Source organism: Sinohyriopsis cumingii, chromosome 18, assembly GCF_028554795.1.
Source record: "Sinohyriopsis cumingii isolate HCF-2022 chromosome 18, ASM2855479v2, whole genome shotgun sequence".
Classification (NCBI taxonomy): Eukaryota; Metazoa; Mollusca; class Bivalvia; order Unionida; family Unionidae; genus Sinohyriopsis; species Sinohyriopsis cumingii.
In genome coordinates, this window is record NC_142978.1 from 60153365 (window position 1) to 60179477 (window position 26113).

Here is a 26113-nt window from a genome sequence, read left to right on the forward strand (position 1 = left end):
CAAAGTTACAATTCATTTTATTTATTAAACATTAGGTAAATATTTTACACGTATGATGATTCATCTACAAATGTCCAGTGGATAAGCCAAGCAGATTATAAAACTGTACCAGAGACATGACCCATTAAATCTGAACTTAACAGACAAAGGAGCTCATACAAGAATGCATACACCCAAACAGTATGGTACTATGCACACCAACACTGAAGCAACATCTGAATAATTGTTTTGAAGAACTATTTATTGAGATTGTAAATTATCTGAAGTAATAAACTGAATGCAGGGTGAATCATGCAGATATTAAGCAATAGCCTTTAGATGCTCCATTATCAGCACTTTGCAAAAATAAGGTACTGATTCTTTATGGAAAGACCCCTGTATGTGTGTGTCTCTGTGCACGAAGAAGTGTGTGTACATGCATGAGCTTAAATGTGTGTGTGTGTGTGAGTGATAGTAAGCAACAATAACCTGACAAGTATTATTAACTTAAAACAGTAACCAACAAAGCATCAAATTTACTCATAAGATAATACATCAATGGGAAGTTTTAAATTCCTAAAGCATGTGTTATACAAAGTAACTGATGCACTGATAGAACACTTTTACAATTTTCAATGATGACAAAGAGAATGTTCAAAAACAGCAGCACAAGAAATAAAGCACAAGTTTTACATAGCATTTTCTGTTCGAAACTGAAATTTAGAGATGAATGCTTAAAGGAGACCAGAAACCAATGGAAATATAGAATAATAATAAAAGTACTATAGCAGAAAACCTTATTATGAAGTATCATCTGTGACCGTAATGCCAATATTTAAATATTGGCCTATCTTCTAGGAGCTGAATTTCCGTGACCTCACATGCAAAATTTCCGCGCCTATTCGGTTACTTTCGGGATGTGACGTCATAGTAGCGACTCCAGCAGCCCAAGTGGGAGTTGCCAGAGTAAAAGACAATACCGTTTTGCGTTGCTTACGGGTGTAATAGAACATTAAGAAAGCCTGTGGACATATTTTTTTTTCTTTTCCGAAAGATAAAGGCATCATGAAAGAATAGGTGCGTTATTACAAACGAGTCGATTTCAAAGCAACACCATACAGCACTATGTGCTCGTTACATTTCTCAAAGGAATGTTACGAGAGGGATCATGAAAAAATAGCAGCTCAAAGATACGCAAATGCTAGGCCTAGACTAAAAGTTGGCGCTGTTCCAGACATACCTTTGGACATTTTAAATCCTGGGAAAAGAGTTAAACATGTGAGTTACGAAAATAGGCAGAAGGACGAGTAAGTGACCACAAAATGCAACAATCAATCCACATATCTTTTATCTAAAACAGCAGTGCTAAAAATAAATCTGATAGCCAGACACCCTGGGCCCCTTCTGGTTTTAGTTCCGGCCCATCCTGTATTCAAAGTGAGGTGCCCGTCAGGCTTGTCGAAACAAAAATTGTTTGCCTGAGGAAACTTTGATCGCGCTGGTGAAATGAGTAAATGTATTTTCAAGATGTTGACATACATGCCTTAACACGGCACAATCTAAATCAAATCACCACTGTCCTAGGTGAAATTTAGATTTGATTTTAATCAAATGGAAGCTTTGCTAAAAATAAGATTCTAAACCTGTCGTGTTTCGAGAAAACACAATTTTCAGTAATCTTATAAAAAATAATTTAAAAAAAAAATGCATTGTATACATGTAGTTTGCATAAATGGTAATCTGTATTAATTGGAACTGATATAAAACTATTCCTTGGGCAGTTTAAAAAGCAGCGATTAAAAAAAAGGTCAAAGTTTCACATTAACTATCTGACAATAGAACGGGGGGGGCTATTGACCCCCCCCCCTTGCCCCAATGTTCGACCGCCCATTTGACGTGTCTTTTCTCGCTGTGATACGCCTTATTATTCCCCCATGACAAGCCCCTTTTGCATATTCTGGTCAGTTCTGGCTAAATTGCAAAATGGCTAAAGTTTTGATTTAAGTACGCAAACAATACAGCCAGTGTGACTAATGAACATACTCCTTATCCTTGCATTGATCTTGTGATCGGACATACTTCAAAGAAACCATGTTCGACAGTGTGTGTATGTGTAAGCATCAGCAATCAGCAATACCAAATAAACGATGCCTATTTTGTTGTTACTTACAATGCCATGGACTTCATTTTAACAGTTCAAATTTGCAGTCACAAGTTACCGTACATGTGGCAACTGCTTTTCTCAGTTTTATGCCCCACCTTTTTTCCTTAGGTTTAAGTCTTAATGCATGTAACACTGTTTGCTGAATAAAACATTTAATCAGAATTAGTTCTTTAGGGCCACATATACTGCATGGTATATTTTGTTTTATTCCTTGTAATTTAATCATGGTAATTAAACTTTTCATATACGGTAGAGGAATGTCAGGTGTTAACTGGCCGAGTTTCTTTGGCGGAAATGGAGATGCGATTTTGTTTGCAGAGAAAATTTCAACGTGATCATTCATTTAAGCTAATTGGTGACAATTTTATTCTTTTAATTATTTTTTTTTTACTATAGTACTGTTGTAGTTGTTTAAAAAATCTGAAATTTACTTGAATAATGTTTAATCTTCACATTCTATTTACTGAAGAAGAAAAAAAGAAGAAAAAAACTGTTGTATGATATTAATTATTTCGTCCAGTGCCGGGTTTAGACGTATGTGCGTGTGATTTGAATTTTTAACGTAGCTTTAACAATTTTTCAGTCATATCGCTACGATGTCAGCAGTGTGGCAGTTTAGACTGTGGATTGCATACGTTATATTTAAAAATGGTTTGGGGTTGGGTTTTTTTCTTCTGACAAATGAAAATTGACAGACATAATGTAATAATCGGGACTTCGCTGCGCAAAATTGAGAGATATTACGAGATCGGGATGTAAATGAGGAAATACCCCCAAAATCAGGAGGTTTTTCTCCCGGCTTGAGAGTTGACAGGTATGAACTGTCCGGGCTTGTGGAATTTCATTCAGGACTTTAGTTTATTTAAGTCACCAGCCCGGGCCTGTGCCTAACAAATTTCTTTTAGCACTTACCAGTACAGTACATAAACTATTATATCAGACTGCAGATTCAACTTTTGAATGTGCAACCCAAATGTGGTCTCCTGTCTGCCTCGCTCGCCAATGTTTATGTTTGTATTCGAGGACTGGCTTGTATAGTGTCACGGTACCACGTGATCTGTCGTTCCATCAAAACTCGGAAAAACTCGGCAATTTACGGAATCGTGGTATCTTCCACGCAATATAATCACTACCTGCTTACGATATTTAATTTATAAACATTGCAGTTGAATTAAAATCTGTAGAGAATTACATACGTAAAAGGAAAATTTTGATTTCTAGTCTCCTTTAATCTACTGTTTGACATGAGGATACTTAAATTTTCAAAGGAATGAAATACTACAATTTATTACTGTTGTGTACATCAATAAGCATCCAATGATGACAGAATTTATTATTACCTTATTAATTAAATGTGAGGGTTCGTATCAATTTGTTACAAAAATAATATCTTTGGCAACAAAAAGGTACAATTAGCTGCCATACAAAAACTACAGTCAGTTTTAGCATTGTATTTTATGGCACAACAACACAGCACGGTTGTTTAGTTCTATGGTAATTGCAATATGTTGTCTTGATCAAGAACAAATTACAGTTGCTAACTCAGGCTGGTCCAAGAGTGGGCATTGAACCAGCTCACTTTCAGTCACAATTCTAGCATACAACCACCAACCCACTGTAGCTCACCCAAAATCTATATAGACCAGAGAAAGAATAAAAACTATTTGAAATTTACTAAATAAAAGATAAATGTGTCACAATCATCCTATAATAACAGGGCTACCAAAATGTATTTAAAGGGTTTTATACGCCCACAGACAAATACATTTCCAACTGCTACTTTGCAATTCTTGTTTGTTTTCATTTATAAGCATGTTAAGGATAGAAACTGTAAAATACACCTTTTTCAATCTTAAACACCCTTTTCAATCTTAAACACCATTTTCAATCATTAATAATAATGATTTCATGATAGAAAAAGGGTAAATCATATAAAATCACAGCATGTTACATGTACATCCTTAAGTACGGTTACAGAGATTGGGAAATTTCATAACAGACAAAACCAGAATTCACCTTTACCAACACACTATCTACATCAGAATATTTGCTTGCCCAATTGTAAACTAACTTACCTCAGACAACATACAATGCATATTTCAAAGGTATGATTACACTCATGAAATGAATTGTTCTTCAGACAGGAAGATAAAAATACTGTTTACAAAACAATCCTTTTTCTTTTAAGAAATCATTGAGACCTAGTTACTGGTATGTTACTGCTTGAAGCATCAAAATTATAAATACTTTGTTAGGAAACATTTTTTTGATGTTTCACAAAACGTCAAAAATACAACAAAACTGTAATAATATGACTATACGGGAAAAAATTGAGATTCATGATATAAAAAGAGAGCCCTCTTTAATAAAACATATATGGCAATCATTTTATTCATGTTATATAATACTGCATGAATAAGGTGGTTTTAAAATCAGGTTAAATATTTTGAACCGTATATTGACTGACATATTAACACAGTCATGAAATTTATCAACATTTTTTGTTTGTAAAAATTGGAGCAGAAAAGAACCTTTGTTACATGTAGTTCTTTAACACCATAAAACATACCAAATTAAATATCTGTACATAAATATAGAAATGTCCTCCAGTTTGGAGAAAAAACACATTTTTATGTCAAGTGACAAACACTTGTGAAAATATAAGATTTGGAAACATGCAAACAATGTTCAGGAAACACATGTAAAGTAAAATGGTCAGATAACATTACGCACTTTTATCTAAATTTCTATTAACGAACAACAAAGTATGTCTATGAACTACCTGCTAATGGCACTGAAAAGTCTTTTCCATCACAAAATTATCATCATTTTGTATCCTGACAGCAACAGGTACATTGTGTACCTGTGCATTCTAATCTAAAGTTGGTAATTGGGGAAGAACTAAAAATTACAATTGGCAAAGCAGGCATATCATGAAAAATCACATTCCTCTTGAATATGCATGTTCAAAATTAGATTTCTTTAATTCTTATAGTAATTCTACACATAAACAACCTGAAAATTTTAATATAACATTCATCAATCTGATGAATGTTGAAATAATCAACCTCTTGAATGCTATTTAGTCTTAATATTTCATACAGCAAACAAATCTTTCCAAAATTTTCTGTACTGAAAAGGATTAAGGACTTGCATTTGCATAATCTCTTGTCTCCAATGAATAAATGTTAATATCTAACAAAAACAAAAATAAACTAAACCCAAGACAATACTGACTTCCAAAGTGCCCTATATTAGTGTTTGCTTTCAGGAGATTAAAAACCGGTACGAATGCAAGATAGAGCTACTCTTGATGGGGACTAGCAACTGGGAATTTTGAACATGTCCCTTGCAAGGATGAGCTGAAAAGTTTGTCCCTTAAAATGGATAAAAAAATAATCCCATTGGGCTCCAGTAAATACATGCCAGACAAGAATGAAGCTTTCTCAAAAGTTAGAAAAGTGGATTCGTTGGCTGATGAAATGAGGCAATGATGTGATGTGATGATATGTCACATTACAAATTTATGTTGGCAGTTTCATGCTAATTAAGACACATCTCCTGCATCAGAATCTGTTTAAAAAGTGATAATGAACAATATCCTTTTCATCTTTCAATTTACTTTTGGTTTGAAAGATTAGAGAAAACTTGACAAAATTCTGAGATATGGAGATATGTTTGTAAGATTCTGAATCTGGGCGAAATGAGATTAGATAAAACCTGTTTTTTTTTCTCATTAAAAACCATTAACCGTCAAGATCATGCTTCATAATGAGGGAGGCTATTGCACTCTGAGATTCCAGATGCATTGCACTCAAATCCATAGGTGAGAATTTCTGTTCCAGAGTAGCCTCTCCTGATTCCTCTACACTGTGCTTAAATTCCTCTTTAAAATGAGCTTTCCCCAGTTCACACCTGTCATAGTAGATCTGGAAAGACAACATATTACATGTCTAATGATAATAATGGAAAACAAGTTTCATGAGAAGGTTATGCCATACAGTTCAACCCCCAACTTAAATTAGAAACATTAATCCAAACCTTTTTTTTCATTTCCCTGGCCACAGTCCTAAAAGTTATTGCTACGTATTACTCTTTAAATAACATGGGATTGATAACACAAAAAAAACTGGGTAAATATTATTCATGTACTATCTTCCATTATCTAAAATAGAAAAGAACCTGTTTTCAATTTTTTTTTATATTTTAGAAAACCCTATATAAGTAAAACCATTTTAAACATGACACTTTTGTAAAAACTGAAACATTTAAAAATGACCATGATACAGAGACTTTTGTATAAACAGTCTGGATTAATATGGTTTCCCTCTACTCCGCTAAATCTTTCTTTTCATATGAACTGCAGTAACAATAAAGTCCAGAGGCAATTTACAATGCATGATAGTGGGCCCCGAGTGGCCAAGTGGTCTAAAGTGCTCTCTGTTACGGATAACTGCCATCTCACCTCTGTCTGCATGAGTCTCAGATTCGGGTATGTGAGAAAGCTTGCCAGTGGCTTCTCGTGGGTCGGTGGTTCTTTCCGGGTTCTTCTTCCACCATTAATACTGGCCACCATGTATAGCCTATCGTGTGCTGAAAAATGGCGTCAAACCCCACAACAACAATAATGCATGATACAGTCTGAGTATAATTAATGTTAACGGTAAATTACAGAAGTACAAACAAATGTTCCACAGAACAGTGTGTGTGTGTGAGATTTGGATTTTTAACTTAGCTTTAACAATTTTCAGTCATAACGATACGATGTCTGCAGTGTGTCAGTTTATAGTGATGTCTAGCACTGGGGCATCATGCCGCAGACATGTAGCATGATGTCCCACCCAGTCACATTATCCTGACACCAGGCCGACCAGTCCTAACCCTAACCTTTAATGCTGAGCGCCAAGCGCCACGACCTCCCGCATCCAAGGCGGACGCTCTAACCACTAGGCCACCGGAGCAGTCTCCACAGAACACAGTGTATCAATTATGAATGCTGCTTATGATAATATTAGCAAGACATTTCACGGTTTGAAATATCCGTGGTACAAGCTTTAATTGTAATGTAATGCTGTACCTAGATTTCAGTCAAAAAACCAAATGATACAGAAAACGTGACTTTAAAAACCTTTAACATACAATGATAACAAATGCCATAACTACCATCACCAGTGGAAAAGATATAAATATATTTTGCCCTTGTGGATGGCTAAAAATACACAGGAAATGTGTCTCAAAAAGAAAATTACACAAGTGATCCTCATTTAGACTGAGTAGCAAAGAATTCCTGTCAGAAAAAAGGAAGAGTGTGATTAGTATTTTTCTCTTACTTGCCTAATAGCTGATGAATCTGAACTCTACAAAAACAAACTTTAAATTAAGCTTGGTGCAAATATGCTTAATGGGTGAGGTTTGATGACATCATCAGATTTGAATATTACTTGCATATTTCATCATTTTTGCATCAACATTGCATATAAAGTACAAAATTAGCCATTCCTTGACAATTTGTAAGAAATTTCCTAAACCCTTGTTTAACTTTAACATTAACTTCTAGCACCACACTTGATTGTCAGGAGGCAGTACCCTACTTCTGAACTCTGTAGCATCAAGATCATTCAAAATACACCAAAATGGGTGGTAATATAGAGGGAAAAACATTTTTTTAGGAGACCCAATTTGTTTTACATCAAAACTTCACCTGTTGTTAGAATCAGATTTAGTGTCTGGATTTTACACTTTTTTGCCTTAGATTAAAAGCTGACCAGTTTAAGTTGGGGATTTCAAGTAAATAGTAGCCAGGACACAAAAATGATGGGTCCAATAAGCATAATAAGCACATGAATGAATGAATTATCCAATGAAAAATTACTTTTCTAACACAACTAGGTATTTATCTAAATGGAAATGGGTGTATTCAGAAGTATACCCAAAATGTCTTTCCTACTCACATTTCCGGTGAAAATGACAAATTTCCAAGGGTTAATGAGTTAAATTTTTTTTTTCTTTTATAAACTAATGTGGCATAAACTCCTTGACCATGGAAGGCTAAACTCCCAATCCATTTAAAGTTATATAACGACAATTGAATGAGGACAACATTCTAAGATTACCTGTCTTTCAGATGGCGATAAATTATTCCATCGGATAGCTAGACGTTTGGTCAATTCATGTTGAGGAATCTCATCACCGTGTTCCTGATGAAAAAGACAATGTTAAGTAACCAGAATGCATTCAACAGAACATAATTTTTAAATCTGAGAAGAATTAACTGCTAACTGTTTGCACTGGTCTGCTTACCTTAGCCCTGCCAGCTGCTATTCCAGTCTGGCCATTGTTGACCAGCAGATGTATAAGGGGGAGGGGGGCATCAAGAGGGAAATGAGGATGCCAAGAGGATGCATTACAAAGAAAAAAGGTGTATCCTATGACAATTTCACACATATTTGACCTGGAACATCAGGTCCCTGAGAACCCGAAGTTTCCATTCAGGAGAAGTGGTGATAAAAAAATGTTCAAGATTGGTCCCCAAGTGGCCATACCAAGGCATCTGATCAGCACCATCTTCATTCGGATCAACATGACGTCATAATGATATGACTTCCCGTTTATAAGGAGTAGTCATAACAAGATTTTAAATATGGTCAATGTGATGGCCATACTGGATGTCCAAGCAGCACTATTTTCATTTAGGACCAACTAGACTAAATCACGAATGTGTGTAGCGTTTCAATGGAATCCTCTAGGTAGTTTGTTAGGAGTACCTATAACAAACTGGTGCTAGTAGATGGACAATAGACCATCGAATAAACTCTTATGTTCTATGACCAGGAGAGCTATGGATGATAATTTTCTCTTCTATTTCATTTATAATGTCTCAACTAACTTGAGATTACTGGAAGAAATAAATATCTTATAGTTGCAAGAGTTAATATAATGGCTTCCAAGTATGAGAAAAAACTAATTTCAACCCATTGCATCAACTTATTTTTCATGCAGTAATACTCACCTGTCTGTATTCTTGCCAAATAGCTTGTCTATTTTCATCTCGAAACATCTGGAAGGCATTAAGTGGTTTACTTGGGGTTTTGCCTTCTTTCCCTGTTTTGACCTTGACTCGTTGACCTTTGCTATTGGATTTTGTAGACACCTCAACATCTTCAAGCCCTCCTTGTCTGATTCCATGGGCTTTAAACAAAGGTTCAAGGGATGACAAGATATTGGCCGAAGGTCTGTCACCTGACAGGTCACCTGACCGATCATGTGACTTCAACTTCTTTCCCTTTGTTTTTGTTGGTTGTTCATCACTGTTTAGCTCTAGGTTAGGCGATGAGGGTCTTACATCTCCAAACAGTTGATCCTCCTGTGGAATGAATAAGAAAACAGTCATATTTGATGGCAGATGATACACAATAAAAAAAGTTCATAGCCTGATGTTTATCCCAAGTTCAATGCATTACTGTATATTTGCCTTGATTCAAAGTTACTAATTTCTGCAGTTAAATTCTGCAAAAAAAATAGTTAAGTGAGAGAGTCATAGAATGACTTGTATGTACTTTATAACGTGAAATGCTAAATATAGCACAAATTAAACAGAATTGTGCATGGGTCAAGGAAATACTAGCAACTCTTCATGTCTGTGACCTTCACCCTAAAGTCAATGGGGTAAGCAAGTGTATATCAGAGTAAATTGTCATTGTCATACAATCAGACATACCTACATCCAAACAAGATTAAAGGAAGTATAGGAAAATGAAACGAACTCCAATAAAAACCTTACTTTTTTTGAAATTACACAACTAATGAACTGAAGCAGTCAATCTTGATGTGAAAATCCTTGATTAAATACAAAACTAAATAATGTAAAAGCATATTTCTCTAAAAGGCTATGCATCAATATCAATACATTTGTCTTTGTCAAAAAAATACAAATTTATTAAAACAAAATGAAAAATTGTCACTATGAAGTGAGTTTAAATGGGTCATCTATGCATACAAACAAAATTAGCATACCAAATTTCATTTGTCTACCTTAAGTGGTTTTTGTCGTAAGCCTGACCCAAAAAATTCTCAACAAAATCTTTGGAGAAAAAGACCAGCAAGTTCAAAAGTGTCATCAGCATATAAAGACAAATAAGCCATCAACATTTTACTCGTCTACCTCTGGCCGGTTTTTGCTTATGTGTAAAAATGTTTACAATGTTACTGTAAAAGTCATAAAAATCTAATTAAGACTGATTTACAATCACGATTAATACACTCAAACATCATGGCTCTGAGTTTAACAGTTCTTATGCTACCATGCTACCATGGATACAAAAAGAACAGACTGGTATATAGATCTGCAGATGGTTCTATAGATCAACAGCAGCATAACAATATGCACCCTTCTGCTCCTACACAAAAGATGGGTTCATTTTTACATCTCATCTGAAGATGGTTTGAAAATGAAATATACATTATATCAAATCAGGATTGTAATGAATAAAAAAAACTGACAAAATTAATAAAATGAATTCAAATTTGATTAAGAAACATTTCAATGGATTGGCCCATTTTTCATAAATATGCCATGCAAACAGGAACTATTCAATGGACTGGCTCATTTTTCATAACAACTATGCCAAGCAAACAGGAACTTTTCAATGGACTGGCCCATCTTTCATAATCATGCCAAGCAAACGTGAACGTTTCATAACTTTTTTCTCATTATGCCTTCCTAAAATATTACCTCCCACATGACGGGGACCTGCATATCTCTGTAGCTATCACCATGTTCATCTAGTCTTTCTGCTAAATATCTGCAAAAGAAGTAAAAAAAATGTCTGAGCACTGAATCTCCACACCCCATCAAAACAATTAAAAATACTTTACAGCTTGTTGAAATGTGCATTACACTTGTGCAGAGCTTGAAATTAATGCTAATTTGCTTTCCTGTAGCAGGTGGTTTTGCTCTGATACGAAGCTGTGACATATATTATTAACCTCTCACAGTTAGTAAGTTCGTCCTGATATGAATCTTAGACGTGTAATATTCCTTTCCTGCAGTTAGTGATTTTCCTCTGATATGAAGCTGTGACATATATTATTAACCTCTCACAGTTAGTAAGTTCGTCCTGATATGAATCTCAGACGTGTAATATTCCTTTCCTGCAGTTATTGATTTTGCTCTGATACGAAGCATAGGCATTTATTATACCTCATACAACCTACCATCTAATAAATATTATGACAAGAGACATGGAAATTGAAAACTTCAAATATACCGTCTCATAAATAATGTATCTGAATGTTACAATCAACTTTTAAAGTAATCTGATGTGAATGACTCCAATATTTGAGTAAATCTGCTTAAAATGACACAAAATTTATACATGTAAACATTTCAGTATATTACAGAGATCATACATGCAGACCCTTTTAACCTGACAATGTCTATCAGTAGTTTGCCTAAGTCCTGTGTAAAATTTAAGTCATTTGTTGGCGGTTCCACCTGTTAGCGGTTCCCATGCCAACACTAACAGCTGGTCTAACATAAGATTTCTGAAGAAACTCACAAAGTATGCAGATGGCATTTTCTAGCATGACCAATCATCTAATTAGCTAAGAGCCTCCAAGTATACAAACAGCAGTAGTTAGTATGAATTGGTTGATGCATTCTTCATGCATACCCTTATTTTAAGTGTGTCTGTTTTCCGAGTGATTATAAATTCAAGTGCTTCATTTTTATTTGTCATCAGTTCATCACAACATCAAACTTGTGTGACTCGCATGTATTGATCTCACTCACAACCAGGCTGATGCTGTAATACAGTACATGCATAGCAATTTAATGACAGGGCAAAAAAGCCCAATAAACGAACAGAACTTAGTCATGCAGCATCTTTGCAGAAAAAGACTCAGCCCAAAAAGCATCACCTTGAACTGTTGGCCATATTTTTTGTGAAATACTGTTTAATAAATACCATTTTGCTTCTGTTTCAAAAGAGAAATTGGAACATCAAAAAACTCTCCCTGGTTCTCTGGCAAATGTTTGTTGACAGTAAATTACATACGGATGTTAAATTTATTAGGATATATTACATATGAAAGTCTACAAAACAGATTTGCTGTTATACAAAAGAAATACTTGTACAGAACATTCCATTCCAATTGACAGCACAAAAGCTAATACATAAAACCAGCATGCATTGTTCTCATTATATAAGAATGTTGCTTTTTGTATGCCATAATTATACCCGAAGACAATTTATATAACACGCTCAAACTTCCAGGCACTTTGGTATCACATGCCCATATTTCCAGGCATTTTATAAAATATGTTCATACTGCCAGAATTTTATATGACATGCTCATATTTCCAGGCATTTTATAAAATATGTTCATACTGCCAGAATTTTATATGACATGCTCATATTTCCAGGTATTTTATAAAATATGTTCATATTGCCAGAATTATATATGACATGCTCATATTTCCAGGCATTGTTATAAAATATGTTCATACTGCCAGAATTTTATATGACATGCTCATACTTCTTAACAATTAACATTTATGCTCACATATAAGTGTAGGGGCAAAAACAATTTGGTACTCGCAGCCTGGAACAACTAAATTTTAACTTAAGGCAGGCTTCTCAAAGTTTATGCTTGACAGGACAACCAGATTCTGGCTGTTGGTAGTTCCTTGTTCATTCAAGAAATGGAAAAGGTGGGGCCAAAGGCAAAAAAGGGTGATCACTGTCATCCTCTCCTATCATGAGCCTTCAATACTGGAATGTAAATTCCTTATGGTCAAATAACCATTCCCCTGTAACATTTATTTAGCACATATGAGCCAACAGTTTTTTTCCCTCCCAGTATGTGGTTTTGGAAACAAATGCAGCAGTATTTTTGCTGAGATTTCATCTTTTCACATGTTCTATCAAAGCAGCAGTGTTTCTGCTGCAGACTTCATCTTTTCATAAGTTCTATCAATGATCATGGATCATGTGCTTTCCACTGGTACCCAAGCTAATCAAACTCATGAAGAGATTTATGTCAGCCAATGAAATTGATTATCTTATGCTTCTTTGGTAACGAGTACACTCTGTTCAGTAAGCTTGGTATGTACTCAATTTATTCTAAACTTAATCCCAATTATTTTTTATATTTATTTTCTTGGGTCTTTTGATGCAACTTACAGCACCATGGAGGAAAATTTATTTGCACAATCATAATGATCTATTACCTTCATTTTTCTGGGTCTTTTATATGCCTCCTATGGGTGTCATAGAAGAAAAATTATTGCACAAGCATAATGATCTATTACCTTCATTTTCCTGGGTCTTTTTTTATGCCTCCTATGGGTGTCATGGAGGAAAATTTATTTGCACAATCATAACGATCTATTACCTTCATTTTTCTGGGTCTTTTGTATGCCTCCTATGGGTGTCATAGAGGAAAATTTTTTGCACAAGCATAATGATCTATTACCTTCATTTTCCTGGGTCTTTTTTTTATGCCTCCTATGGGTATCATGTAGGAAAATTTATTTGCACAATCATAATGATCTATTACCTTCATTTTTCTGGGTCTTTTGTATGCCTCCTATGGGTGTCATAGAGGAAAATTCTTTGCACAAGCATAATGATCTATTACCTTCATTTTTCTGGGTCTTTTTTATGCCTCCTATGGGTGTCATAGAGGAAAATTTTTTGCACAAGCATAATGATCTATTACCTTCATTTTTCTGGGTCTTTTGTATGCCTCCTATGGGTGTCATGGAGGAAAATTTCTAGCACCAAAATGACAAACATAGGGTCAACAGCACAAGGGCTCCGTCAAAAATGAACTGTGGTAGTTTATAAATGGTTTAAGTACTTTGATACAGTCCAATAATAGTGAACCATGATTTGTTTTTCATCTACTAAAGCCAAGGATAGTCACTGTAGGTGTCAGCTGTGATGGATAATTACAAAGTGGTAATCCTAAGTCATCACTTGATTAAACATATACAAGTTGGGTCAGACGTCATTGACCAAGCATGGTGCCATGCTCTTGTGCACATGCTTACTTGAACTGGCATATCAAAACAAACTGTCAATGGTCAGAGTTTCCAACTGCAAAAAATAAAATGTACTCTTTCATTCCCATCTGATTGAATCACACCTCTAATAAACTTAAAACATAAACAAGCACTATCTGTTGATAATTATGGCAATCGCTTCGTGGTAAATACCCTTGTCAATAGTATGTCATCTGTAATGGACCATGTAAATTGGGCAAAGCTCAGTAAAATATTACAAATTATGTCATAATCTGTATCCACTGGCCTGTCTTATAACTAAAGTATCCACTGGCCTGTCCTATAACTAAAGTAGCCACTGGCCTGTCCTATAATTAAATTATCCACTGACCTGTCCTATAATTAAATTATCCACTGGCCTGTCCTATATTTAAATTATCCACTGACCTGTCCTAAAATTAAAGTATCCACTGACCTGTATTATAATTAAAGTATCCATTGGCCTTTCCTATAATTAAATTATCCACTGACCTGTCCTTAAATTAAAGTATCAACTGACCTGTCCTATCATTAAAGTATCCACTGGCCTGTCCTATAATTAAAGTATCCACTGGCCTTTCCTATAATTAAATTATCCACTGGCCTGTCTTATAACTAAAGTATCCACTGGTCTGTCCTATAACTAAAGTATCTACTGACATGTCCTATAATTAAAGTATCCACTGGACTGTCCTATAATTAAAGTATCCACTGACCTGTCCTATAATTAAATTATCCACTGACCTGTCCTAAAATTAAATTATCCACTGGCCTGTCCTATATTTAAATTATCCACTGACCTGTCCTAAAATTAAAGTATCCACTGATCTGTATTATAATTAAAGTATCCACTGGCCTTTCCTATAATTAAATTATCTACTGGCCTGTCCTATAACTAAAGTATCTACTGACATGTCCTATCATTAAAGTATCCACTGGCCTGTCCTATAATTAAAGTATCCACTGGTCTTTCCTATAATTAAATTATCCACTGGCCTGTCCTATAACTAAAGTATCCACTGGTCTGTCCTATAACTAAAGTATCCCCTGACCTGTCCTAAAATTAAAGTATCCCCTGACCTGTCCTAAAATTAAAGTATCCACTAGACTGTCCAATAATTAAATTATCCACTGATCAGTCCTATAATTAAAGTATCCACTGACCTGTAGTATAATTAAAGTATACACTGACCTGTCCTATAATTAAATTATCCACTGGCCTGTCCTATAATTAAAGTATCCACTGGCCTTTCCTATAATTAAAGCATCCAATGACCAGTCCTAAAATTAAAGTATCCACTGACCTGTCCTATAATTAAATTATCCACTGACCTGTTCTATAATTAAAGAATCCACTGACATGTCCTATAATTAAAGTATCTACTGACCTGTTCTATAATTAAAGTATCCACTGGTCTTTCCTATAATTAAAGTATCCACTGGCATTTCCTATAATTAAAGTATCCACTGACCTGTTCTATAATTAAATTATCCACTGATCAGTCCTATAATTAAAGTATCCACTGACTTGTCCTATACTTAAAGCGCTAATTCTGATGAAAGATAAGCATTTTATAAATTAAAATTTAGCATAAAGTTGTGCTTACAAGAAATTTGATAACATGAGTATGTTTCAGTTTTGCTGCAGTTACTCAGTGGTGCTATCATTTTTCCTGAGATTGTTAATTGACATGTGATTTAAACAAGGCTCATTACACAATGTGATAACAATCTGAATTACTTCTTAGCTGACTGCTTACTAGCTTTGATTCTGAACTGCACAAAAATCGTATTTGTGTTTTTCAAGTTATTTCTTTTATAATGAAGGTAATTGGTAAAGACCGTCTTTCTTTATGAAACAATGCATTGCTATACCTGATCTCTTTGTTGATATATGATATTTTTTGACCTCTTAAGTTATCTGATAAAGTTCACTTGCAAAAACCAGTAAATAAAAATATAATTTTATTACATAAAAAGATATTCTGATGCTCTAACTTGCAGTCTTAAAGACGCTGGTCTTCAATTAATATTTTAGATCTTCTTGTAATGCAAGTGACAAGCAAAACACTGAATGATAGTGTAAATGGAACTATGGAAATTACAGGAAATTAAATAACCTTGTTGGACAAAACATTTTCACTTGACTTAGACACGAGTATATACAGCATATACTTTTCCACCAAAAGAGAATGCACAGCCTAATGAGAAGAATAAAAAGATTGTTTTAGAAGATTTAGACATATTTGCCATCAGTGAAGCATACAAGATTCAACTGCCAAGAGAAGGCATGATAATGTGCAATCTTCAGTTGATGCATCCCTTTTGTCAGTCACTGTTATCAGGCATAATAATTATTCCTTGAATGATATTTTTTTAAAGATATGTTGTCAAAAAATGTAAAAAACGTATTATATAATGTTGCAGTTTATAATGCCTCCTGAATTCAATATAGGGTCTAACACACCCAGCATTCTATTACCCTGCATGGCCCTTGGCACAAGATTTGACAGACACTGAAAACAGGTATGATACTGTGTTGTAGTTCATAGTACCACCTGAAGAATTTAACATAGACTTGCCCAGATTCATCATTCTGTTATCTCCTCACCCCAAACCCCCAGTTTAGCCCTGAAAACTAGTATGATATTAATTATGTTGCAGGCCATAATGCCACCTAAATTTAACCAAGGAATACCTAGAACCTGCATTCTGTTAGCCCCCTGGTTGGTGGGCACAAGATTTGTCAGACACTGAAAACAAGTATGGCCCTTTTATCTTTTTTAACAATTAATTAGCAAAACCAAATGCAGTGTGACCCTGCTATAACACGGTAGTTGGGAGCCATAGAACCGAACTGTGTTATAAACAGAACCGTTTTATAAGCAATCAGGTCAGTTAGCTGAAGAAAATAATGCATGTACCCTAAAAAATTGGTGGGGTGGGGATTAGGTTACAAATGCAGGGGCAAAAATACATGCTTCATCGGCACAGTTGCCATCTTAAACAGATGCATATTAAATGAGAAATACAGCTGCAATGCAAACAAAGAAGGCATATATAATATTTTACTTTATTCAGAGGACCATGCAGTAGTACATATACATGTATACTGTTTATGTATATATGTCTAATGTATAGCATGAATAAATTATCAACACCATATTCTCACCCGCAAATCTCGTCACATACATTGAATCCACAATTTAGATCTAAAATATTCAATAATTTTGTCAAGGTCACATAGGTCTGGATTCAGTGGAAAAAAAAGTACAATCACATAACGAATGATGAAGCACATTTACTTTTCAGTACATCCCAAGTCAGTAAAAGTGTGCGTTTTAAGCCGTCGTCAGTAGTGTTCATAAGCATTAACATTTTTCCTGTAAAAAGGAAACTTTCACGGCACAGTAAAAGTGTTCCAGTCACATTGGAAAATGAAACAATCCCTCAAATTCCATTGCTTTTATTTAAGTTCGGTGCTGACTTCCTTTGAGAAAGGTTCTTTGTTTTTATTGAAGACTGTAGTTGGCTTTCTTTGATGAAGGGTGCATGCATTATTGAAGTCACCGCTAAAGGCCAGCTTTCGAAAACCAAACAAATGACCATTTCTTATTGTGTCTGCAACATCAAATAATTGTATTGCATGATTAAGACTGATTTTATTTCCATTTGCTAAGTACATTTTCATAACAATCAGTGCTTCAAGGTAATGTTTCCTTTGAAATTACAATAAACTATTTTATAAGGGTAGATTGTTAAAAAGGAATTGGCCATTGTTTGGACTATTCTAGTTACTGTTCCTCCCTGCCTACTGAATAAACCAATAAGTTTTTTTTTAAATCTGTGGTAGCAGCATGATGCTGCCTTCCACGCATGCGTCAGAAATTTAACAAAGGGTCAACAGATGGGGATTATTACAGAAAATGTCAGTGTTCTGAAGGATTTAATTCTGAGTGAAAAGAAGAGGAATTTTACTTACTATTCACATACAAATGTCAGTCTTTGTAAATATATTAATTACTAGCGAGTGGCTGAAAATCCAATGAAAGATAGATTACGAGATAATGCCTCGTCCGGTTGATCTTCATTACCAGAAATGTCAACAACAAAAAAACTGATATCTCACAACATACAATACTCATGCTAGATGTCAAGATAAGCAGATTATGATATAACAATGCACTGTTTAGATGGTTTGTTAATATGACCGAAGAATTTATTTATGTAACAATAGATAAATTTCAGTGCATTTTATATCCAGTTTGCGGCTTCCTTAGATGGGGCCTCTGAATTTCTCCACTCCAATGGTTGTATATACAAGTTTAAACAGCCAACAATGTTGCCAGTAAAAAAAATTGCCAGATGGTTTATTTTGCTGGCAATAAGGAAAACAAATTCCAAGTCTGCAACATTGTCGAAGCCCTACGCGATCCCAGAATAAACTTTTTTAGTTTCTTTTCCCCGTACTTTTATTAAGAAAAAAACTACATTTTTGTGTAAGAGAAAAATACATATAAAATTTCAGGAGCCATGCTGTTGTTGTTGTTGTTGTTGTGGGGTTTAACGCCATTTTTCAGCACGATAGGCTATACATGGCGGCCAGTATTAATGGTGGAGGAAGAACCCGGAAAACCCCGGAAAGAACCACCGACCCACGAGAAGCTACTGGCAAGCTTTCTCACATGCCCACATTGGCTGAATCTTAGACTCGAACCGCCGCAGACAGAGGTGAGATGGCAGTGATCCGTAACGAAGAGCGCTTTAGACCACTCGGCCACTCGGGGCCCCCAGGAGCCATGCCACAATCATCTTGTAATATTCATACATGATCTCTTCCCCAAAATGATAAACATTTTAGGTTTTTTTTCTTCGCACTTTTAATAAATACTTTTTTTCATGTTATATCCAAATTGATGTTATAACGGAATGTGATATAGCGGGGTCACAATGTATGTCAAATTACTCATGCAATAACTCACTGCCAGATCATATTCATTCAGAAAATTTCAATTTCTTCTACTGATCGGGGTTAAGCGACTCACTGGAATGCAATATATTGGTAACATGGTGTTGTCAAATTACCTTCGTTCACGTTTGTATCTTTTTATTAATTTCTTCACATGTTGTAGCCTGTTAACCAACTTCTCATTTGCCTGCAAAAGAGAGAAAAACCCAATCAGATTCGGATCTTTACTTCAAGAGAAAAACAAGAAGTTATAAGATTATATTCAATCACATACAGTGCAACCTCTCATTGTAAACATCTCCAATATATATATATATATATATATATATATATATATATATATATATATATATATATATATATATATACATATATATATATATATACATATACATATACAATATGCCATATCAAACTAGCATCTTAATTTCCCTTCACTTCATGCCTTCACTTTATTTCAACTAAATCTATCCCTTCACTCAATTCTTACTATATCTCTCCATTCACTCCATTTTACCTAAAAATGTCTTCACTTCAATTTTACCTATGTCTCCCCTTTCTCTTCATTTTACCTGTATATCTTCCTTCACTTCATTGTACCTATATATCTCCCTCTTCTCTTCATTTTACCTATATCTCTGCCTTCACTTCATTTTACCTGTATATCTCCCTTTACTTCATTTTACCTCTATCACCCCCTTCTCTTCATTTGACCTATACCTCCCCCTTCTCTTCATTGTACCAATATGTCTTAGCTTCATTTGACCTATATATGTCTTCACTTCATTTCACCAATATATCTTCCTTCACTTCATTTTACTTCAAGATCTCCCTTTACTTCATTTTACCTATACCTCCCGCTTCTCTTCATTTGACCTTCATATCTGTCTTCACTTCATTTTACCTATATATCTACCTTTACTTCATTTTATAGAGCAAATATGAATGCATTTTCTACCATTAACAATCACCAAAGTTCAAAATTTGGTGTCATAAATAACTCAAACCTAATCTGTCAACTGGTTATCAGTCTTGAATATGTTGCTATGGAAACTGCTTCATATTTTTATACACTTACACTTTACAGTAATTTAGGTATCATTTGGATGTAGGAATAGATTTCCTTTCAATGAGGCATTACACCTTTATGAGTCAGACAACTTAAAAGTTGAGATACAAAGAATGTAAAAAATTTGTGATTTTTAACTTAACCAGGAAATCTTACAGTTCCTGCAGGTGACTGGTATTTTCTACACTGAAGCTATATCGATACATTGTCATGCCAAAGGAAAGACGCTGGCAGATATTTCTATAAGTAAATACATTTCATAAGAAAAATGCTGCCGACTTACTGATGAAAAAATGGTTAGTTTAAGTGTCTCAACCGATTATTCCAACCAACTTTCCAACACTTCATGCTGTTGAAATCTATCTGTAAGGCAGTTAATGCAATGACAACAGCCAATTAGTCAAAATCTTGTTGGGGAAATGTTCCAACTCTTCTGGCCAATCTGCAATCTTCCTTTCTACATGACATGTGTGCAGCAATAATATATAATGGTTTGATAAAAATGGATAATTTAGATGAAAGCTGTGGAAACTGAGAAGGCTGGAATTCTTCTGTTACCAACTTATGTTCTGTGAAATCTAATTAGATGCTTACATAAATATATATTGGTGTTTTTACTTTGGCATGACAATGTATTAATACACCACACAGTCTCGAAAACAATGGTGACTTGAAGCAAGAATAATAACGTCAGACCAGCTGAAAAACATAACATTTTTTGACATTCTCTGTCTCTTAACATCTCCAATATCTAACTCATAAAGACATATGATAGCTCATTGACCCTCTAACCACTAGGCCACCACAGCAGTCAAATTGAGACAAAGTAGTAAAGAGTTTTTGTGATGACAGTGATTCCACATCTACAAGAGTGATGAAGAAATTGAGTAACAGGTGGGTTCTAGATCCACACACTTTGATTCTTCACCTGATGTTTTCAGCCTGGTTTCTGTCAGGTGTGTGTGCATGTGTGTGTGTGATTTGGATTTGTAATCTAGCTTTAAAATATTTTCAGTCATATCACTATGATGTCTAAAGTGTGGAAGTTTATAGTGATATCTAGTACTGGGGCATCATGCTGTAGACATGTAGTATAATGTACCACCCAGTCACATTATCCAGACACTAGGCTGACCAGTCCTCACACTAACGTCTTAATACTGAGCGCCTAGCGAGGCAGCTGTAAGTACCATTTTTAGAAGTCTTTGGGATTCAAACCTGTGACCTCAGCATATGAGGCAGATGCTCTAATCACATGGCCACTGGAGTGGCCGTTTCTGTCAGAAAAAAAGATGTTAATACCCAGACCATCAATAAAGTCAACTGTTTCTGTGCACTTTTCCTGGTGTTCGAACTGATAGGGCATTGAAAAGTGAAGTTCAGTGGTTAAGGTTGACAAATGAAAGGGCATTCAAATTAAATTGTTGAAACTATCGGTCAAGTTTTCAAACTGCTGTGAATGGTGAAAGGGAGTTAACTGGAAATTTTCTTCTTAAATTCTACACTGACCTATTTTGAATATTTCCTTTTTTTCCCTACCATTTACATTTAAATGAAGATGAATGTAGTCAAAGGACATTTAGTCCAGTGCACAATGAAGTATAGGGCACAGAGAAATTGTTAGTTACTGCAATTGACGAGGGTCTATCATAGCATAAATGGGCAAACTGGACAGTATCAAGTGATTGTGGTATGATCCAAATTGGTCATAATGGGTTTTGCGTATTTGAATCAAAATAGGCAAACTTTTGGTAAAATTGAGATGAAAATGCAAGACTGGCCAAAAGATGATTTGAACAGAAAACTTTGATTTAGTATTTTGAGTTTTTGTATTTGTTTAATTGTTACTGCACTGTTCAGGATGTTTTCAGATAATTCAGAGCAAATCTTATATTTGTTTTCTTTAAGTCATGTCAAAAAGCCAAATCATGTGCTTTCTCTCAAGGCTAAAAGTAATGGCTAAGAAACGTGAAACCTGTGAAAACATCAGAACTCCAACTCATCAACTTTCTCCTCATGGTGAACATAGCATGGAGGAGTAATCATAAGCAATCAGCAGCCTTAAAACCCATGCTACAGGAAAACTTAAGTCTGAACTTCATCGAAGGTTGAGTGCGGTTCTTCTGAAGTTGCAACGTCTAATGTTGATACATAGAGTACATTCTTCACAAAATACAAATTCAAGGGGAAATAACCCTATCGAAAACGTGTCATTTCTGAAACTACATATTCACAGTGAATGTTAGAATGTCATCTTTGGTCAACCAGTCATTGATCTTACTAAGAAACTAAAATGCTTGTGAATTATATATATGACACCCTACTAGGCGAAATGAATGTCCTGGAATTCAATACAAGATCATTTCTTCCTTTCATCTGCTTAGTGTTGAAACATCCCTGACACTCTTCAGTAATAACAATAAATTTCAAATTAGCTGCTGTGGTGGCATCAGATTGACATCATTTTCACTTATGACAAAGGAGACATCATTATAAGTCTTTTGGTCAAACTCAGTACATAATGTAATGATCATCGTAATGGGAGAATAGTTACAACAAGATTTTCACAACATAAGTCATGAAAGCCATGGTCATGTTCAACTGGAACCATTATCATGAAAAGTCTATTGGTGAAAACTTCACGCTGATATAGTCATCCATTTTGAAAGAGATAGCTACCAATGTGGCCATATTGAGGGTTAGTCATTTTCATTTAGGTCCAAGTAAACACCATATGAATCCTTCTAAGGTCGGGTGTGGAAGGGAGTCAGTTACCTTTTCTCTTATATAGTAAAACAGACAAGGTCCAGTGTCAGAACGGATCACAGGAGTAATTTGAGGAACTTTGCCACTTCTTAGGAATTTTTTCTTCAGAATACTGAATTTACTGGATATTTAGCTTGTGTCAGCCACCTATGCCCTGAACATTTTTAATATTCATGTCTATGTGGTCTTTCTGACATTATGTTTACATACAGGTTATTTAGATATTATGCATAGTGACATCAATGAACAAAAATGTTTATGGTAGATTCTTAAAATATATCACAGGTTCTATGGTATCACAGTATTCTAAGTTTTCAATATATTTTCTTCATAGTGCCACCTATCATGTACTTATATATAGTACATGACAAATAGCTACTAGTTTGGCATCACTAGCTGATTTCGTGAAAATCTCAGAATTGCTGGCAAGTACACTATTTTAAAAATATACTCATGATTATCACTAATTCCAAACTGGGCCAAAGCCCATGTTCTCAAAAAGAATCTATATCTTTTTAAAATATACATCACTGTAACTGTTAAAAATTAACATCCAATATAAACTCTTGATACATTAAATTTGTAGTGGAGTCACAATATGTTACAAAAACATGCTGGAATTTAGGATTACGATTGTTCTGAAAATGTAAGAAAATTGAATTCCATGGTAGTAGTATCTGCACTGGTCTAATATTATCATAGTTTTGAAGCTCAATCATAAAACAATATAAACCTTCAAGGATTTAAAGTGTAATGGCTGTAAACTGTTTGAACTTCATCTGATTTCAATTGAGAGGTCATTTATGTGCAAACAGGAAGTTAACATTTTAAAGATGGCAACTGCCTAAGAATTTTTTTGTTTTGGACACTGATTTTATAAGTTTCTGCAATGAACGCATATGAATGAATATTTGATTGGTTGATTATTCCATGGTGATGTTAAGGTTAAACAGTCTAAATTCTTTTCAGTAGGGTCTGTTCTAATTACTCACTTTTCTGCTGATTTTAGAGTGTCGGGTCAGAGAGGACCGATACAGAAAAGGCCAGGGTTAAAAATGCCCGGTCCAGAAAGGCCAGTAAGGATCATCACGGAAAAAGATCACTATGAAAGATTCAGTAAAAATAATATTAAAGATTTCATATTCAACTTCTGCTTGTTCTGGTTCTTTCTTCTCGCATTTTGCTAAATGACATTCTTTTGGACACTCAATTTCTTGTTTTAAAATATCCTGTGTTTGGACTTACAAACCATCACTAAAAAATAATATGGGCGGTTTGTTCTTGTGTCTTCTTCTTTGACTTTCAAGATTCTTACTTCTGCTTAACAACCCTTGTATCCATCAAGTCCATCTGTAATGGTTTTAGTCAGTTCAGTGTTTGGTTTCCTCTGAGTATTCATAGATATTTCACAATAAAAGGTAAGGAGTTGATATTCATAATTATTTATTTTAATTAGTATACATGATAATTAGTAATGGATACATAAATAGGCCTTTTTGGACTGGGCCTTTTAAGTACAAGTCCATTCTGGTCATGAACCTTTTTCATAGGTCAAGAAAAAAATAAAGCAGCTCCCTCCCATGCCTCTCCCAGCTCCACCACCTCACATGTTACCTTCCAGATTGCGGCCAGAACCATACATCCATTCACAAGTACTGGTCGACATTCAGCGTGTGTCAGACTGACTCACTGAGTAAATTACATACTTTTGTAGCCATTATACTTTTAAGAAATGCTAGGTATACACTGCCACAGATAGAGTTCTGTATAAAGTACTGTGGACACCTTTTAACTTTAAAATTTAAATTAAAATGGTAAATTTTGTGAGATAAGTCACAATTTGCTTGCAGATTAATATATTCTGTGACACAAGTTTAGAACAGAATTTGCCAAGTATGACAGTTGATTTGTCTTTTTATTACCCATCATCCATATTTCAAACATATCATATCAATATCAAACCTTGTATCCAATAATTTTCCTATGGTATTTCTAATCAGTTCATCCTTGATTGACCAGCATGGAAAAATCTGCCTAACTTGACTTTGTTTTTGACATGTGTGAAAATTCCACAGTTGCACTGTTGTTTAATTTTTTTTTAAACATGCAGGGGAAGGCCCTAGAAGTGTCAAAAGAAATGTTCCTCCTGTCTTTTGGTTTGTGGGTATATTTAAATTAAAAAGAGTATTTAGCAAGGTTGGTAGCTGTCAATGTCTTTAACACCATTTCCTTGCTTATTTTCATACATTTTTAAGTACTAACATTGACTTTTGAAACAATGAAGTTCAAATATTTTCTCATTGTTTGACTACACGCCCTGTAAATTAAATGTTCCTTCAGCAAAAGTCTGTATGGAAGCAACATTCATGTGGTTATTCTCTCATATCACAATTTTGTGTCTCTACCTCATATGCCCCACAGTGGCTCATATCGTTGGTTACACTGGACCTGTCATACATATATCATTTGTATGACAGGTCGACTGTAAGCAACGATACGAGCCCCTGTGATATGCCCCAAATTAACCCCAAAAATCAGTTAAAAAACTGCTACAATTATAATTCACAAAATTATCTAGAAAATATATTTTTGGTGCAAATTTAAAAAACAGATAATTTTGTAATCATTTAAATAATCTTTAATAGATGCCAAAGTTGGTTGTGATGTCTCTACAAATAAAAAAGGTGGTTATGATACCACTTTTTGACACAAAAATAAATTGCTAAACAGGATTAAGTCGATGTTGTTTGAAAAATATTAATAAAAAATACCATTTCAGACATATTTGCATAAAATAAACTTGTATACGCTTCTTTGTAATAACATTACATGTGTGTAAATTGTTACCGAGTTATCTTTCAACAAAAAAAAAATCACTGGTTCACCCTAGGGTGTACTCGAATTTAAGATACCATCGAAACTAATAGAGCGATGAAAATCTCCACACAAAATTATCTTGAAAAATAACAAGAGTTATATTAACCAAACCTGCTGAATTTGTTCACATCTCTTTCTGAGAGACAAATATTTCTTTAAAAATGCGTTTTCTTGAGTCAAAGTTACAAGCTGAGCTTCTAGACCTTCGGCCATTATCCGCAATGCAAGGGGAATAACCCATTG

General features: G+C 34.6%; 1 protein-coding gene across 1 annotated transcript; it reads right to left on the bottom strand.

Annotated features, from left to right (window-relative positions):
- On the bottom strand, window positions 1-26113 carry LOC149776753 (uncharacterized). The gene is made up of 6 exons (XM_089941428.1): window positions 25982-26113; window positions 19275-19345; window positions 10875-10944; window positions 9153-9506; window positions 8257-8340; window positions 1-6072 (listed from the first exon to the last, which is right to left on the bottom strand). The coding sequence occupies exons 1-6, from the start codon at window positions 26081-26083 to the stop codon at window positions 5890-5892; spliced, it is 864 nt and encodes a 287-aa protein (XP_089797554.1). The 5' UTR covers window positions 26084-26113; the 3' UTR covers window positions 1-5889.

Bases quoted from the DNA above. Each gene is read 5' to 3' on its own strand.
- LOC149776753 (XM_089941428.1), bottom strand. From the start codon at position 26,083: ATGGCCGAAGGTCTAGAAGCTCAGCTTGTAACTTTGACTCAAGAAAAC. The intron at 8,341-9,152 runs GTGAGTATTACT...CTTTTTCATCAG, and splicing joins TTTGGCAAGAATACAGACAG to GAACACGGTGATGAGATTCC. The intron at 6,073-8,256 runs GTAATCTTAGAA...TTGTCTTTCCAG, and splicing joins TATCGCCATCTGAAAGACAG to ATCTACTATGACAGGTGTGA.